The following is a 19,643-nucleotide window of genomic DNA, read 5'->3' as shown; positions in this document are numbered from 1 at the left end:
TGATGTCACACTCCATGTCAGATAAAATTTGCCACATCATTTTTTATCGCTTTTTATAATAATTTATTTTTTGACAAAAGAAAATCATAAAGTTTTGATGCAATTTTGACAAATTAAATTTTAATTTATTATTTTATATTAAAAGTTTGAGTCTCCTAGCATCATCTTCCATTTTCATCGTGAAATGGCCTAACTGCCGGAGAAAGTTGCTGCTGCTGCCACTCCTCTTGTCGGCGAGACCACAAATACGATCTCCCTCACCAGTCTCCATCTTTATCGCACACCCTCACCATTTTTCTTTCCTCCTTCTCCAACCTCCACAAATCGCCCCACCAGCTCCTCGCCATTGCCGACTGCTGCGAACCACTAGGGACCCCCTATGCTCTCCATCCTCTCCAGTGTACCAGAAGGCCAAGAACCTCTCATTGTCTCCGGCGTACAAAGGCTCCTCGCCGCCTTTAGTGTACCAGACCATTTTGCCAAAGAAGATGGAAGAAAGAAAAAAAAGGGGTTGGGCAAGGATGGATTGCTGAAAAAGCAAATGGATTGGTTGAAGAAGAATGATTTTTTTTTCTTTTTTAAGTTTATTATTTTATTCAATTATAATTTAAATATTTTTTTAAATTTAAATATGGTGTTCACTTGCCTTAATAGGCGTGTAGCCTCACTCTCTTGCCAACTCAACCATCTTAATGCCACATAAGTATGGTCAATGGTCAGAGGGGTTTGATATATTGTGTTTTATTGAGTGTAAGGGTCCAGATGACAATGACGTAAGTAGAAGGGTCCATAATACAAATTGGTACAAGTACAGGGGTCCATCACACCATTTTGCCATTAATAAACTTAGGGCATAACTTAAATAAAAGTGACATACAAAAAATAATTTTGGAGGTGAGTGATAATTGAACTTTTTACCTCATTTGTCCCATCAACAAAACTTTAAGTTAAACTAGTTTTCTCAATGATCATGGTTAAACCTTTTGACTTTAAACTATGAAGGTTTATCCATATGGCAATCAGAGATTAAAAGTTCAAAATCACTCATTTTCAAAAATTTGGAATATTATAGAGGCAAGTTACATATTTGACCGGTCGATCAAACAGAATTACATTCTCAAGACCAATATACAAAATATAAACTATTTTGACTTTTAAAAATGTATAATTTATGTATAGCATAAAAATCATATCTCTATTGGCTATTATTTTAATGTGGGGCTATTTATGTCACTTCTCAATGTATCATGCCCGCTTAGGATTTGGTGCTGGCCCACGAGCATGCTATCAGTAACAAGCCCATAAGTTGACGATTGTTGTTCCTTTGCCGGTATTCTCATCAAATCATAAGTTTTCGAGATAGTCTGTTTGATCAAGTTTTTCGGAGATCAAATATTATTGTTGTTGTTTTTTTAAAAAAAAAAAAAATTATTTTCTTATATATATATATATAAATAAAGGAGGTCTTTAGCCAAGCTTTTGGATGAAACTAATTATATATGTTGATTAGAAGAAACTATTTTTCAGAAGCTAAAAAAAAACTTTTTGCCTTAAAATACATTTTTCTTTTTGAAATAAACACTTTTTAGAATAAGTTAATTTTAAAAGTTTAAGGAAACATGCATTTTTTATTCTTGACAAAATTTATAAAGATTCTGTCTATAAATACAATCTAATAACATCTTTTAATATAAGAGTTTCCGAAAGGATTTATAATAATCACAAGCTACAATTATAATTACTCATATATATATATATATATATTTATTCATTGGAAATCCTCATAAATTATCAAATTAAATTGAAGAAATTACATAATGTGCAAAATTTTGAATCTTCAATCTACACATGAGCTTCAAAATGACTATATATAATATATATATAGAGAGAGAGAGAGAGAACACGGTAAGGAAATTTTATAATGTTTATACAACATCCCAAATTTAATAGGTAAGCTTCAAATATTTAACATCCAAATATATTAGTATATATATAAGGATTCCCAACTTGACTTTATAAGTTGAAGCTTTTACCAATGCTCAAATTCTTTGAGTCCCTTTGACATATTTGTTCGTATAAAACCATATAACTCTTACAATAATTCGTTTGAATCTCCATTTCGAAAAGTATCACATAAATTAAGATGAAAGAAGTAATTACATGAAATGATAATAAATTCCTAATAAAAAATTATTTAAAATTATATCAAATCAACATAAGTCAAGTAAAATAAAAATTTGAAAGAGTATAATAATTCAACATATAATTACTCGTGTATATAATTAAAATCCATATAATAGTAAGTTGAAATGATCATTAAATAAGTTAGTGGTCCACCAAATCATTAAATCGTGCAACCCTCTAATGCTATGACATGACCTCCAATCAAATACGTGCACAACATCACCACAAAATTTTGATAATTTTTTTCTATATATTAAGCTTTGAGAAACAAAGCCTAAATCATCAATTAATCAAAAATCAAATACATTAATGGCTTCAAACAAATATTTGCCAGTATTTTGCATTGTTTTGTCAATTGTAGCAACAGCTACTATTGCTTCTGCAAATAGCAATTATGAAAATGGTTATTATGGTTATGAAAATGATGTCCCAAAAACATACAAGAAGGATGTGCATACAAAGGGATTAGTCCCAGAAGCAAATATTATTGCTGTTCAAGGAATGATTTATTGCAAATCTGGATCTAAACACATCCCACTTAAGGGTACGTGATTAGTCACATTGCTACGAATTTCGTCGATAATCCATTGTTATTTTACTCATAGCTAACAGAAATTTATTGCTAAAATTTCTAAAAAACAGTGGCGGATTTTACTGTTTTGTAATAAATTTTTGTCTGTCGCTAATTTTTTATTTATTTAAAAGTAGTATACGAAGAAATATTTTTTAAACTCACCCCCTTAAAAGAAAATATAAATTTCTCATATTTGGTTATTTATTTTTTATTTGGAAGAAAAAATTTTGAACTTTATGAATTGAGTTTCTTCTTTTTACTTGATAACATTCACTTAAGAGTTTTGAGAGGTTATTTCTTTTGATATTTTGTATTTTTTTTTTAAAATGATAGATTGCTCATTTCTATATGTAGATGTAGGTAATTAATTGATCGATCCACGTTAAATTATTGTCTCGTTTGATGTATTTTTCTTTTGTTATTTGATTTATCGTGTTTTAATATTTACTTTGTTAGTTTCCGCATGACGTAGATCTAGTTATTTTTATCAAAACATGTCTTTAACCTAACACTATTGTTTCATCTTGTAGTCTTAAACTAAGAATACGTATAATATAATGCACCAAATTAAAATGTCATTTGATATCGTCAATGACGAGGGGGGTCGAACGACCTTTGCCAGAAAATTACACTGTGTAGTTAGAATAAAAATATTTTTTTTATGTATATATATTAAATATTGACACTCCTTGACTTCTATGCGATTTCTCTTCTTTATATTTTGACACCTCTTAATCAAAATTCTCTCGTAGTCATAAACTAAAAATACATATAATGCACCAAAATGTCATTTGATCTCATATCTTAAACTAAAAATATGTATAATGCATGAAGAATATCATTTGATATTCTCGTAGTCTTAAATATATCACGTAAAATGGTGAAAAATCACCAAATTAGGAAAGAAACATTCCTACAAATTGAAACAGATCAGGAAATAGCAATCTAGAAGATAACACAACACAAAAACATGTTACAATGAATTACATCACATCACATCACACTATTAGTACATATAAGTTAAATCCTTTAATCCTTGTTACGTCTTGCAGGAGCCATAGCAAGGATAACATGCCTTGGCACGGAAAAACACGGACACGAAACAGCTCCATTCTCCTTCTCAAGTTACCAATCGGACGCAAAAGGTTATTACTACGCAGTATTTTCACTAAACGAGCTCAAAGAATATGATCAATCTTGCACAATTACACAATGCAAAGCCTTCTTAGAAAGCTCTTCACTTGAAGAATGTGATGTACCAACTGATGAAAATAATGGTAAAACAGGAGCTATTCTTACTTCTTATCGATTACTCAATGAATATGCTGAGAAGAAAACAGTATTGTACTCTGTTGCACCTTTTGTTTACACTTCAGAAGATGAAGCCGATGCTGATTACACTAAATCCAATTATTACAAACGTGAAGGGGGTTATTAGATTTTTTTTCTTTGTTTTTTTTTATACTAATAATTTAACATCCATGAGATTCGACATTTTAATTTATGTTTTTGGTTGTAATTTGTAATTTTGATGATTTATTTGTATGCAAGAAAATGGGAGCATTATTTGACTTGAAGGTTGTGTTTTGACAATGAGTTGATCCTTTTTCCTCTATTTTTCGAAAGATTGTGGAGTGGATTAGTTGAGTGACTATACTCTAAACGAGATCAATACTATCAAAAAGAGAGTAGCAAAAATCATAAGAGAAGAAAAGTTTACAGAAGGTTGGGAAATAGTATGCCTGACTCACCAGATAATACTACTGCACGGCCTAATCATACTAAAAAAAAGGATTTGATTCTGGCTCAAAAGAAATGCTAGCTATATGCTTAAGTAGAACATTGTTTTCGGACAGCTGAGCAGAAGTAACTTTTATTCATACCAAATAAGTACCTATATTTTCCAACAGAAAAAATGACAAGCTTTCACCTATAAATATAAAGGTTACAATTATTGGGGGAAAAAATGCAACATTCCGATGTGTGTGTTTTTACTTTAATTTTATCCCCTTTTTTATTTTTAATCTAATAAATACATACATACTAATTAAAAGAGGACAAATCCAACACAATTTTCGAGAACTATGATTAATAGTAACTAGTAGTCCATAAAATTTCATTTCTTACCGTCTAACAAAATATAAGACTTTTCGATATTTGCTTCAGCTTATATCTATATTCTTTCATATTGGGTGTCTGATCCATAAATAGATAATTAAATTTGTATAAAGTTGAACAAGTAGTCCGCGGCTGAATTTCAAAGAGTCCTTATTGTGTGAAATTGTGAATAATGTATTAACCTTAAACTGTGACTCCAGAGTTCGTCAATGTTGTATAAAACCTTATTCGTGGTAACAAATTACTCATAAAACGTTATGATCCGTTAAATCTATTTGTTGTTAATTTTGCCCGTTAGATTTTACAAATAAAATAATTCCTAATACGTTAATGTAAATTACGTTTACTCTAGTTTTGAAAAAATTCCAAAAAAACGTAGTATTATTTTAGTGAATTAGTATAATAACGACTTACTAATTATGTAAAAAAATCTTGTAATCATAATTATGTGACTATTTATGAAATTTACCATTTATTTTTTCTTCATATATTGTCATTAATTAGAGGAAGCCAGACTGGCTTACATAATTCAAAGCTTGCATCATTGCATGCATGCATATGACGACAGAAGTTCAAGTCAACCACTCAAAAATATTAGTATCAAATAAGTTTACATAATACAACAATATGCCAAGTTCATAGGTTTTCAACAAATTAATGAAGCATAACATTAATTATATTTTAAAAACTGATAATTTTAAGATCAAGACAATCTAACTGGGGTCATAATTGATATTTGTTTCGAGTAAACTATGTTGTAGTTGTTAATTAATTATGTATTAAGTATGCTTTTCTTTGACGTACTGCTCGAATTGAAGAAATTAATAGGAGGATGTTTGGTAAGTGAGAGAATTATGTGCTGGTGTCACATAAAACGTGTTTGATAAAAATGGTGAGACCTTTTTTTGAAGGATTCGACTAATGAAATATGAAAAAATTGAAAAATATTTTTTTACATCGAGCACACCCTTATTAGTCGGTGATGCAGATGTGGTTAGACCTTAATTTGCATTTTGAAAATTCGTTTGGTCAATTAGGTTGCTGAATAAAGTCATATATTTAACAGTCATGTCAACATATATCCTTAAGTCAATTTTGACATAAGAAAATTAGATTTTTAATTGACTAAATAAGGATTATGGAAAATCAAGTTTTTCTCCATCTAAATTGAGAATACTAAAGTTTTTTGAATAGAAAATGGTTACATCAATTCGAGACATTCATCCATGAGATTGTGATGGAATGAATATGATTCTTTTATTGTTAATAAAAAATCTTGAGTTCGAGTCTGAATATGAAAATAATCATGATACAAAATGCTTTTCTCTTAAATGAATCTTACGTATGTGACACAAATTTAAATTAGTCAAACTCGAATAATTAGCAGGCACAATATAATGTATTGTTGCTATCACGGCATCGTCCAAATTGTCTGGTTAATTGCATTGATGAGTTGGATAAGATTAATTCTATAATTTTACCCTTGAATTTTAAAGTAAAGTAAGAAATAAAAAGGTAATCAAATGTTTTATCGGATGGTTGTTAATCTCAATATTAGAATCCCATGTTGAATTCAATATACTAAAATAATATTGAAATTCTGGTATAAATCAATCCTATAATTACTTAAAATGAAATAAAAATCCAATCACACGTGAAACAAATGATTCTAAATTTTACATTAAAATCACTTTTTAACAAAACAATGTTTTATTTATATTTTCGTGAGATCATAATGAATATTTTATTATTATATAATACTTTATTTATATCGGAATTAATTTTCTGTCTTGAATTTTATATGTGGATATTTATATGTAGAATATTTTTGTCAATTTTGTCTAGCTTTATCCTTTGGATATCTATCTTAGCCCAACTTGTTCACCAAGTAAATTCAAATCAACGCTACACTCAGAAATTTTTATAGCGACAATATTTATTCGAAAATTTTATGATTGTACGCTCAAACATTTTCTTCTTAAAAATTATACAATGAATGTAATTTTTAGTCCAATAAATTAAATAGTTAATAAAAAAATACTACTCTCTCTATTCCTGAATACTCTAAATTTAGAATTAAGTTAGAGTTAGTCATTTTTGTCTCTTTTTAGTTATTTTCTTTCAATATGATTTAGTTTATTTTTTATGTTTGCACATCTATAATTGATATACTTTTAAATATTGTATTTTAACGTTTTACTTGTGATTTATATTAGAAAGTATATTTAAGAGATTCATTACCATTATTATTATTTTTATTTTTAAATTGTAAATATAACTTTGATTATATTACTAATTATTGACACAATCAAATCGAACTGAAAAAATTCAAATCAGAAAGAGAAAAAATCAAACCAAATTATTTTGATTCAAATCAGGTTACACTTTCTCAAAACTAAAAACAAAAAAACCCTGACGGACCAAACCAAAAAATCAAATACACATCATTAGTATAATGAACAACTATTATTTAACTATACGAAAGTAGTAGGGTACTAGGTACTAGTAATAGTGTATAGATGTGAGAAGAATTCAAAGAACCCAAAGGAAAGGTACACGACACGAAATTTCAGCACTTAGGAGTTATCACCAACCCCCCTTCCCTCCACACTACAAATACCTCTCTGCCCCCTCCCATTTCTCCCTCACACCAAAACCAAAACTAAAACCAAACCCAAACTTCTCTCTTGTTATAAAAAAAAAAACTCGATCTGTGTACAAACCATTTTTCATATTTGTATCAATCTCTTTGTTTCTGCCATTTTGAGTAAAAGAGTTTAAATCACACTAAAATGTGTGCTGGTGCAATTCTTTATGATACTATTCCTCCTCGTGACCGCCGTTTGTCATCCACCGACTTATGGCCAAGTTCTGCTGATTTCTGGCCAACTTCTTCTTTTTCCACCCAAAATGTTCCTCCCAAGCCTAAACGAGCTCAACCCTCTAGAGGTAATTAATCAAACATAAAGCTTATACGTGTTTTGTTTTGTTGATTTTATTTTTATGCTCATTTAGGCATTTCTACAAACAGGTAGTGAGCAGATGAAGAAGAGGCAAAGGAAGAATCTTTACAGGGGAATACGACAACGTCCATGGGGTAAATGGGCAGCTGAAATTCGTGACCCGAGAAAAGGGGTTAGGGTCTGGTTAGGTACTTTCAACACTGCTGAAGAAGCTGCAAGAGCTTATGATAGGGAAGCTCGTAAAATCAGGGGAAAGAAAGCTAAAGTTAATTTCCCCAATGAAGATGACGACCACTACTACAGTCATCCAGAGCCGCCTCCTTTGAGCATTGCTTACGAATCTTATAATACTACTAGTACTTACAATCAAGAATCAAACAACTGTTACCCCTTCTACTCAATCGAAAACACTGAACCTGTTATGGAATTCTCAATTGCTAACAAAAACTCATCTGGGTTTGGTTATAATGGAATTGAAGATCAGAATGTGGAAGAAGAAGAGCAGACGGTGAAAAATTCGAATAACAGGGTCGTAGAGGAAGAGGAAAAAACAGAGGATGAAGTGCAGATACTTTCTGATGAACTGATGGCTTATGAGTCATTGATGAAGTTCTATGAAATACCGTATGTTGACGGGCAATCAGTGGCGGCGACGGTGAATCCAGCGGCGGAGACCGCCGTGGGCGGTGGCTCGATGGAGCTTTGGAGTTTTGATGATGTTAGTAGTCTACAACCAAGTTATAATGTAGTTTGATTATTGTTTGTTTAAATTGTTGCAACTTTTTATTTTTCGAATTAGGAGAATTGAGTATTTGTAATTTTTAATCAATTGTGTGAAACTATGTTTCTAGTTCATTACTCTATTTACTTGGGTATTCATGTTTTGATATGCTTTATTTGATAAATGAGATTATACCGAATATGTTGTTATAGAACATTATTTGTTCATGTGCTTTGTTAGGGATTTTTTTCATATCCCAATCTTAATTCGAGACCTGCAATCTACTACTGCACTATCAGTTAAGGATGAAGCAATCCACTGCACTAGAAGTCACATTGTGAAGGTATATAGTTGAAATCTCCTTCTGGAGAAAAAAGGTTTTAAGTAGAATTGTTGTAGAGATTTCAACTTTTCTAGTTTAATTTTGGAAATAAAAATTTGAAGTTGTTTAAGTTGATCCCTAAAGTTAGTAGCAGTAACTTTTGCAAGAAAAATGACTAAAGAGAGGATCAAAATTGTTTTATTTTGTTAGTTTTAAAGAAATACTAATTATTGATTTATTTTTTAAAAAAAGTTCTAATAATCACTTGATGTCAATCAAAAAGATTATAATTTATAAGTAAATGAAGACCAGACAACGCGGAGTTGCAAAAATTTATTCAACTGATTGAAACCTTTTTGACCATAAAAAAAATAATTCTAGAACTTTGTTTCTCGAAATTTCAGTTGAATCATCGTATAATTGAAGTAGCAAATCAATCGAAATTCCTCGTTGCAATTTTTAATCATTTGATGATATTTCCACTAATCACAAGCTTCTTTAATAATAGTAATAATATATTAGATATAAAGACCCATTAAAAGTTGCAAATACTTCTATCGTTCATTTTTACTTGTCAACGGTACTATTTTGAAATGTCTAAGTAATATTTTTATAATTAATTGTTCATTAATAATTAAATTATACCATTACTACTACTAATTAAACTCAGAATAGTAATCTTTTAATAAACTTTTCTAGAAAGAAAAAAAAAATAAGCAAGTTGATGATGCAAAACAAAAATTGTCGTCATTCCTAAACACAGTGAAAACTTACGGCGCTACCGGTTTTGTTGTAAAACAAATGGCGCACCTCGTAATAGAATAGTAATTGCCAGTTGCAACGTGTTGTGTCATTCTCATTCCTAACAAATCTACTTCTTAACAAAACATAATTTATCCTTAATGAAGTTGTAACTTTTTCTAACAAATCTACTTCTTAACAAAACATAATTTATCCTTAATGAAGTTGTAACTTTTTCTTTGTGATTTATTGTACATATAACTTAAATTTCATAGTATTAAGAGTTAATTACATTAATTTTCTATTCTTTTTCAAACTAGTATACATACTCGCGCGTTGCGCGGATATATTAATTTTTTAATTATTTAATTTCAGAAAATATAAAATAATTCAAATACTTTTACACGTTTGTCATGTATTATTTTTATGTTGTATTAATAAATTATTATTTTTTTCATATTAACAATTTATTAGTTCAAACTTTTCACATGAAATGTTATTAAATGACCTTTTTTTTGCATATTGTTTTCTTTGAATAAAAAAGGTTCAAAATACTTTTTACATCCTTAAATTAGTATAAGATTAGAATTGAAAAATAATAGTTCTTTTTTGTACAATTTTCTTTAAGAATTTGTGGATAGATTTCTATATTCTAAAAGTTAAAGACAGTTCATTTATCTTAAGTATACTAATAGTTTTAAAAAATTACTTTTCAAATAAATAACATATAATATGATTTCATCACTTCGTTCTATAATTTATTTATTTTAAAAGAAAATATTTAACTATGGCTTATTATTTTCTACCCATTAATATTTCTGTTATTTATAAAAAAAGATATGGTTATTATTTTTATCAACATAATATTTTTTTGTAGTGCTTTATTATGCTAAAAATTAATGAGGTTATTTAATTATTTGTATGCAGTTTATATAACTGTAGTTATCCATTTTTAAAAAATAAATAAATTTTATTTTTAAATTAATTCTTTTAAAAATTAATATATTTACTAATACGTACTGTACATATTCATAATTGAATAACCCAGCATATATGCTGCATGTCTTATTTTCTTTTGCCTTTACTTTTTGAAGAAAAACATATCTATCTTTATTTTTATAATTATTTTTAAAAAAACTATCCATATTTATTTTTATAATTATTTAAGTTTGAAAAAAGAGATTTAATTTTCATGTTTGTTATTTTTTTTTCTATTGCATGTATGTTATTTTGGGTTGGAGATAAATGATTTATTGTGCACCTATGATTTAGGAGCATGTTTTTTTGGATAAGTTATTTGAAAAAAAATTGTAATTTTTAATATGGATAAGTTTAGCAGGTGAAATTTTTTGATTATCTATTGTTAATAATAAATACTTTGAAAAAAAAAATTCATGATAAAAGTATGATCCAAAATAATTAGGCGAAGAAGTTCTTAATCAGTTACCTTTTTTGAAGGATTCCTTCATAAAATTACCATACGAAAATTTAAAATTGTGCTTAATAATTAAAAAAAATAACTGCAATAATAATTGGAGATAAATTAATTAATTTTAATCATCACAGGAGACAAAAATTTGCCTTGTAGTTGCTATTCAAAAGGGGTAAAAAAATCGTGATTTACACTTTTCTAGTAAGCATATTTAGTGAATTTGCAAATAAATAAATTTATTTTTATTCTTAACAAAATCTAATTTTTTATTTTATTAATTTTTTGTTAATCAGTTTTAAAGAGTTCGTGTATAGGTGGAAATGTAATGGAAAGTTGTAAAATCGACTATTTAAATTCTAATTGTAAATAAAAGTTTAATATTAGAAAAAAAATGATAATATTTAGTTAGTAATTCAGTTTTATATTCACATTTTACTTAAATATTTTTTAAAATTTTAAAGTGGATCATTTAAATTTTAAATTTTTTAATCGTTATGTTAATATAAATTTTATATATTTTTTAAAATGGTTATATCACGATAAATTTATGTAATTCTTTAATAAAACTTAATTTTTAAAATTTTAGTTTAGAATTTAATATGATTACAAATTACAAATAATTAATTTTAATAAGGAAATTATTTTTCTATGATGCAATAGGATTTTAGGAATTCTATTTTGTGACTTTTGTCTTATAAATCATAAGTTATAAATCTATCCAAACATGCTCTAATAAAAAAAGATAGAATTATCAAAGTTGTCCCATCTATAAGACAAACAATAGTTTTATTGAACTTTATAGGAAAACGTAAATAACATATGTTTAAACATCATACTCTTCACAACAATACTACTTAAAGGCCATGAAATGAAAACTAAACTAAATAAACAAAAGGCTTAAAAGACTGGATAATGCGTGATCCTTAAAACTAATTAGGCCTAATTAGTCTAAATAGAAATGTTAAAATTTAAGATTATAATAAATATTATCCTTAAACAGTTATGATTAGTTTTAAAACTACATATTTTGTTTCTAATTTTAAACTTATATTTTAAAAATTAATTAACCACTCTCAATTCAAAATTTTGAATTTAAAATTTAAAAATATAAATTAAAAATATTATGTAACTCTTTAAAAAAATAATTTTTATAATTTTTAAATAGTTTCTTACTTCATTATTAGAAAGTATCAAAAAAACAAAATCAACACACTAGTTATTCGACTAATTAAAACTTAAGCATCAAACCAACAAACTCAAAATATACTACTAAAATAGTATAGAATCTTAGATAACTTCAACAAAATTTTGAGATCATTTCATGATTGTTTATACAATCAAATAAAAACATATGTTAAAATTTTGTATTAAATTTATGATCATGACAAATTTTTCTTGCGCTAAGATTAAAAATCTATATTAAAAAAAGAGACATGAATTAATACGGTGAACAAACTTGTTAAATTCTAAAATAAAAAATTATAAATACTTACCTCTAGTATTAATTTTATACCCCAAAAATCTTCCAAATATTAAACTGTCACATTTTGAAGTGACACACAAACGCACTAAAAATATATCAAAATTTAACATTTAGATTGAACAATTTTAGCAAAAATGAAGAACAATGAATATACATATAAATAAGACAAAGATAAAAGAAGAACAAAAACTGATACAAAGAAAAGAAAGTTGAAAGCGTGGTTTGCCAACATCACTGTAGTATTAGTATATACTAGATGGGGGATGCCCGTGGCAAGCACGGGCCCAATAGTCAAAATATTATGCTTGTAAAAATATTAATACTAATGAATCAAGGGTGATACATTTTGCAGAAGATGGATAATATCATATATTATATACTATTAGAAATATTTAGAATATGTACAACAGACATCAGTATGATGCCAACTTGAACGATCTGCAAATACTAACTAATGTAATACAACCACCTTTACTTAGAAGAGTGATATAGTAGATGTTTTAGTTTTGATATATAAGATTAGCATGTCATTGTTTATCATATGTAGAGGATACAAATTGTGCAACAAGCTAAGAAATGTCTACTTTATAGTTTATACTTGGATCCATATGTGACTATTTAACACGTGTTTGCTCTTTAGTTCCTTATTTTTCTTCATCTTCTTTTGGGTAGCCCCATTTTGTATTCACAAATTTTTCTGGTGCTTCTCTCTCTTCTTCACTCTTTGCATGTATCATCTCTCTTCTTGTGTGCTTGAAGATTTTGGGGCGTGACACTTTCAAATGAAGTTGAGACGGTCTGCAACCCTATTGTCATTTTCTCTTAAACTATATATCTTGAATTTCACTTATTTAAAGGAAAAGTTGAACAAGAAATTTTTAAAGCAAAGCCTATCCTACATGCATAATGACATAAAATGTGAAAACTTGTTCATAAAATATTATGTGTGTCAAAAATACAGATAATAACTCATTAAGGAAATGAATATTACCTAAATCATTTCCAAACATCATTAGTCTCCTATTGTATGATCATCCTCTCAATTCCACAATTGTAATTATGAATATGATAAAGTATGGTGTTTTGGTATCGTCTGCCAGTCTGCTAATAAATCAGAAGTTGCAATTCAAACAATACAAAAATAACGGAAGAAATTTAGATGATACTAAAAGCATAACTTCTATCTAAGAATAACTACTAAATACTAATACAACATCATCCAAAATAGAACATTATGGTTCCCTACAAATCTTAAAAGCTTGAAAAGGGTGTGAAATTATACTTGAAGGCTTGAAAATTAGAGAATCTGAAATCAATCATTTTTAAAGCAGGTCTGTTTCTAGAAGTTGACTGTTTTTCTCGGTCACTTGCCTCACTCAGCAACACAATTGTTTAAGCGAGTGAGGATCCAAAAGTTCTAATTGGCAAGTGTATGAAACGTTTTTGAATTAGAGAGGAGTCAAATAGTACTTCCAGGAGGACGAACAACTCATTCACATTTCAAAATTCCTATTGACATTGATGAGAATTTCACTTGCAATATTAGTAAACAGAGTTCATTAGTGACTCTAATTCAAGATTCAAAGTTAATTGTTTGGGATGAGCCTTCATCTTTTCCCTGTTGACACGTGTATTGTTATTTAGTTTGTAAGCAAACCACGTGCACTCCTGAACACGGCCACAAAAATTGTACTATGTGCTGGTATATTTTAGTCATTGAATAAAAGTTTTAATATTCCAGCCAAGTAGTATGTATGTAAAATTTCCTACCATTTATAAAAATTACAAAAATCTCTTTTTGGATATATCCCTCCCATTATGAACCATGTTCATATATAGTTATGTATCCCACAATACAGAAATGGATCCAACACAACAACATAGTAGAACAGAATGTATCCAACAATAGCGGAATGTATCTCACACAACAAAATCAGTAGAGATCAATGTATCCGACAATAGAGGAATGTATGACACAACAACGGAGTAGAGACCAATGTATTTGACAGTAGAGGAATATATCCGACGCAACTGAATCTTAAGTAATGTATCATTTACAATGTATCGAACAATTGAGTAATGTATCTGAGAGCAATGGAAATTTCAAAATTATTGTAATTAAGAAGACTTCCGGAATAGGATGTAATTAGCACGGTATGAGATTTCTCTATTTTATACAAATTATAAAGAACATTTTACCCATCAATTTTCTTTTCTCTTATTATTTTACTTCTATATTATATATTTATTACCCTTATTTAGAAGTGGCACTTCTAAAGGACTAACACAGCTTAAAATAATTGTACCTTGTGCTGAAAATGTGATGAGACAAATAAGGGCAGTTTTGGTATTGTGAGATAATTTCATAATTTATAATTATATATCCTCATGTTCATTTTCTTAGTTTAATATTTCAGATGAGTTGAATTTTTCAATTCAAATTTCAAGAAATTGTATCCCTAAATTATGTATTTTGACTTCAAAACTTCTAAATGCAACTTATAAGTATAAAGTATTAAATATTAATCAAAACTTAACATTGTCAATTTTGCTATTCTAAGTTTGGATTTTTCAGTTCAAAATTTAGAACATTATTATCCTAAATTTCAGTTTCCAATTCAAAACATCATGGCACTGTCATAAATATTCGTTTTCCAATTTAAAATTAGTATATTATATCCTTATGTTTGGTCTTGAAATGTTCATCATGTAGCTCAAACTTGATGATTTTAATATCAATCTTCCAACTTGTATATCTATGTTCAACAATAATTGTATATGTACAAAATAAGGCTACAGAATAAGGCTTAAAAGGAGGAAATGATTCAGACAATGATTGGTTCACATATAAGGTGAAAGGACGGCCACACTGGTTCTGGTGTAGAGGAGGTGGGAGTGAATAGATTATAATTGAGAATTTATCGTTCAAATTTCTTTATTATTGAAATTTTGTTGTCTGTAATCACCATTTGTTTTTTAGGGTTGTTTTGAAAAAACAAAAGGGTAAAATCTAAATGGGTCTACAATACAATTCCTAGAAATCCAACTTGAAAAATTAATATTCATAACCTCTCAAGCCTTTCATATTTGTAACCTCTAATTATTTAATGTAGAAGGTTATATTAACACTATAAAATCACCCTAAAATTGTGTGTTATATTGTAGTGATCTTCAATTAGAGAATTAGCGGTAGACATGTTACAATATTTTTAAGCTTTAAGGTGCATTATGTTTTGGAAATATGATTTCATATATTACTTTTAATTAGCAAGTAAGGCTAATATGTCAAAGCATATTTTTGTTTCTTTTGGATAAATTATTTTGGTTTGTTATTTTTATGATTCTCTTTATAACCATAAAAATGGAGATTCATTTTAGGAGTAATAATTTGTTATTATTTTTCTTGACTCTTGTATATAGGATGAAATGAAATCATCCAAAGATGGAGATTAATGGATTTTTAGCTATATAGATTGATTATTCTTTATTTTTTTAGGTGCTTAAAAAGTAATGTTTCTATTATATTATTTCCTTTTGGATTATTTATGTTTTGTCAAAAATGATTATATGTGTAGGAGGACTTATGATTAAATGTAATTTTCTCCTTATTCTTTATCTTTTTCTTCTTTTGCTAGATAATTTTTTTACTTATTTGATTATATTTTGCAAATTATAGGAGATATATCTATAATGAAAATGGTTAGACATTCTTACATAATTTGATTTTACAAGGTAAAATAATTTGATATGTCTAATATAATTACAACTCTTTCTTTGTTGAAATCATGCATTTAATATTATTTGTTTGTGTTCGTGAAGATATAAATCTTGAGTTTTTTTAAAAAAATTATTTAATTTAGGGAAAAGAGTCAGATATAACCCTCAACTTTGTCATTTGGATCTGATATGCCCCTCGTTATGATAGTGGCTCATATATACCCTTACCGTTATACAAACGGCTCACATATACCCCTACCATTACAAAATGAGCTCACATATACCCCTACCATTACAAAATGAGCTCACATATACCCTTAATTTAACGGAAGTGAAAAAATAGTTTTAAATTTATATTTTTGACTTTTAAATTTTAAAAAAAATCATGTAGGGGTATATATGATCCTTCTAGCGAATTTCAAGGTATATTTTAATTTTTTTTATACATAAATTATTTTTTGAAGTCTTTGATTATCATTTTTTGAGTTTCTTATTCTTATTTTAATTTTTTCTTTCGTTCGTTAGTGTAAAGAGAAAATTTTAAAACCAATTTTTTTTGTGGCTATATTATAATTTAACACAATTTTTTTCCACTATATTGTTATTTAGTTTTTGTATTGAAAAAAAATTGGGACATCTATAATAAAGTTTACCATAATAAGGGGTATATCAGCTCTAATTGATAAAGCTGAGGGGTATATCAGGCCCTTTTCCCTTTAAATTATTCTCTTTAGACCTCTATGTAATTCTTAGATAATTTGATTATATTATATTGATAACACTCTTCAAAAAATTAATTTCTTAATGTAAATTCATATCTCACTTTTTTGTTGATAATAGTAGTTTATTGTGTTTGTGGGATATAATATTTTAAAACATAAAAGCATGAAATGAGTCGATGGATATTGATATGCTACTTAAAGAAATACATACATATACTTTCATAGTTTGGTGGAGCAATTTTTACTAACAAAAATGATAGAACATGAAAATGAAAAGTTAATTTATAATTTTGAAAATACAATTGGTTTTATTAAAAATAAATTATTTATTAATGTGTAAAATTTCAGTCTTTAAAATTTTCATTTTTGTTGTTTTTGAGGAGATTTCAAGTTGTTTATTAATAAGTGAAGTTGCAGTCTTTATATTTTTCATTTTTGTTGTTTTCCAGGAGTTTTCAAGTTATTTCAAAATTGCGTTAATTTATAATTTTGAAAATACAGTTAGTTTTTTTGCTTTCTATTTACTTATAATAGAATATTTGTCTGAATAACTCTATTTTTATTGTCTTCATTTTCTATAATTAATTTCTTTATTAGTGTAAGAATGTACAAATATAATTCCTATTATGTTACAAAATTTATTATATTGAATGTAATATTTATTTAAAACGTGAAACATACTTTTTAATATTTTTGTGTTTAAGCCAAGCAAAATTAAAAGAAATAGGAATTTGTATGTGTAATTTTTTTGAATCTTTTTTGCGTAGTTAATTCTCTTTTTTATTTTGTTTTATGTTTATTTTTGAATTTATTTTCTTATATTCTTTTGTTTTCCCAATATAAGTTGTCCCAAAAAGTAACTGCATATCTGAACTTAAATATAATAATATATTAAGATATGGAAACTAACTAATTAAGATTATTATTTTTCATCATTTAAATATGTAAACTTATTTTTATTTAAAATGCTTTGTGTACAACTTCGTAGTGCCGTGTTCGTCCTCTAAAGTGTCACTTCTAATAAGGAGTAATATAGTAGTATTTTTTAATGTTTTATCGTAACGATAAATAGGGTTAATGAGAAATAGTTTTTTTATCTCTAAAGTAGAAGAGATGAGATCTCTTTGCACTTTACCATCTTCAAATTCTACTTTATAAGACTACACTAAATATATTTATTATTGTTGTTGTTCATTATCACAAACAGAGATCTTCGCTACCGTGAACCAATTAAAAAATTGTGTTAAGTCCCCGCGCGTCTATAAACTTAGTCCGATCTGATTGGCTATTCAATATCTTTCACTTTTGTATAAATACCTATACTATAGTTCTTTCTCATCAAACCATGTCTACTATTTAGGCAAATTTTATTTTCTTGATTTGCCTACCACTGATTTCTTCCATTGCTTTCTAAATTTTTATTTAAATCTCTGTATGGTTATACATTTTTTCTTTTTAATGGTTTTGAAATTTTGTCATCTGATAGTGAAGAATTTATCGTTCAAATTTCTTTATTATCGAAATTTTGTTGTCTGTAATCACCATTTGTTTTTTAGGGTTGTTTTAAAAAAAGAAAAGGGTAAAATCTAAATGGGTCTACAATACAATTTCTAGAAATCCAACTTGAAAAATTATGTTAAAAATGGAAAATAAAAACTGAAATAAATTTAATTGAGAGTTATCCTCCGTCTGTTTCATTTTATGTGACACTTTTTATTTTTCGAGAATCAAATAGTTTATTGACCGAAAATTTGCGCATGGTATCTTCAATTTTTTAAAAATGAAATTTATATATTTGTAAACTACGTAAATATCAAAGTATTATAAGTCACAATAATTAATAATTCAAAATATTTTAAAGATCTATAAAAAATGTAATATCAAAGATTAACTAAAGAGAGAGTAAAAGGGGAGAATGGAAAGTAGAAAAAAAGGAAAAAAACGAATATATAGAGAGAAACTGAGGAAAAAACTCAGAAAAGTAATTCTTCATGTGGGTTGTTGTATATGTAGAAAGACACGTGTACAATTAATGAGGCACAATTAATTTTATAGTACAATTTGAAATGTTTTGTGTACAACTTGGTAGTGCCGTGTTCGTCCTTTAGAGTGTCAACTCTAATAAGGAGTAAAATGAGTAATAATAATAATTCTAATAAGGAGTAATGAGTAATAATAATAATTGCAATATTAGTCCTTATAAGTAATGAGTAATAATAATAATTGCAATGTTAGTCCTTGTAATTGTCATTTATAAAAGTTAATGTACAAATCTTTTTGCACAATGTACAAAATTCTATGCATGTTGTACAACTAATTTAATGCAGTGTTAGTCCTCTAAGTCTCATTTCTAAATATGAGTAATATAAATAGTTTCAATTCTGTAACCGTCTTTTTTTAACTCATTAATTAGAGAGATTTGCAAACCGTGTGTTTGAATTCTTTTGAAATTTAAAATTTATTTTTAAAACTCTTTTTTGTGAATTTAAACCGTTTATGCACTTTTTAGAAATCTGCTAAACAAATTCAGTTTTTTTTTTTCAATGCTACTTTTTTAAAATAAATAAAAAATCAGCATCCAAAAAAAAAGAAAGCAGATTTAAAAGTTATTTAAAAAACCGCTTTATACGATATTAAATAGCAATTTTTTTATACGATAATAAAAA

At 27.3% G+C, this 19,643-nt stretch overlaps 2 protein-coding genes across 2 annotated transcripts; both read left to right on the top strand.

Moving 5' to 3' along the window:
• Positions 1–2,488: 2,488 nt before the first annotated feature.
• Positions 2,489–4,299, top strand: LOC125871418 (protein SEED AND ROOT HAIR PROTECTIVE PROTEIN-like). The gene is made up of 2 exons (XM_049551997.1): positions 2,489–2,728; positions 3,811–4,299. Exons 1-2 carry the CDS (start codon positions 2,494–2,496, stop codon positions 4,194–4,196), a joined length of 621 nt encoding a protein of 206 aa, XP_049407954.1. The 5' UTR covers positions 2,489–2,493; the 3' UTR covers positions 4,197–4,299.
• A 3,220-nt stretch (positions 4,300–7,519) lies between these two features.
• LOC125871667 (ethylene-responsive transcription factor ERF073-like) lies at positions 7,520–8,722 on the top strand. Its single transcript, XM_049552305.1, has 2 exons — positions 7,520–7,825; positions 7,908–8,722. Exons 1-2 carry the CDS (start codon positions 7,669–7,671, stop codon positions 8,591–8,593), a joined length of 843 nt encoding a protein of 280 aa, XP_049408262.1. The 5' UTR covers positions 7,520–7,668; the 3' UTR covers positions 8,594–8,722.
• The last annotated feature ends 10,921 nt before the right edge of the window (positions 8,723–19,643 follow it).

Source organism: Solanum stenotomum, chromosome 7 (genome assembly GCF_019186545.1).
Source record: "Solanum stenotomum isolate F172 chromosome 7, ASM1918654v1, whole genome shotgun sequence".
Taxonomy (NCBI): Eukaryota; Viridiplantae; Streptophyta; class Magnoliopsida; order Solanales; family Solanaceae; genus Solanum; species Solanum stenotomum.
The sequence above is the reverse complement of the archived record's forward strand: the minus strand, read 5'-3'. Positions and strand labels throughout refer to the sequence as shown.

Bases quoted from the DNA above. Each gene is read 5' to 3' on its own strand.
- LOC125871418 (XM_049551997.1), top strand. From the start codon at position 2,494: ATGGCTTCAAACAAATATTTGCCAGTATTTTGCATTGTTTTGTCAATT. The intron at 2,729-3,810 runs GTACGTGATTAG...TACGTCTTGCAG, and splicing joins TAAACACATCCCACTTAAGG to GAGCCATAGCAAGGATAACA.
- LOC125871667 (XM_049552305.1), top strand. From the start codon at position 7,669: ATGTGTGCTGGTGCAATTCTTTATGATACTATTCCTCCTCGTGACCGC. The intron at 7,826-7,907 runs GTAATTAATCAA...TTCTACAAACAG, and splicing joins ACGAGCTCAACCCTCTAGAG to GTAGTGAGCAGATGAAGAAG.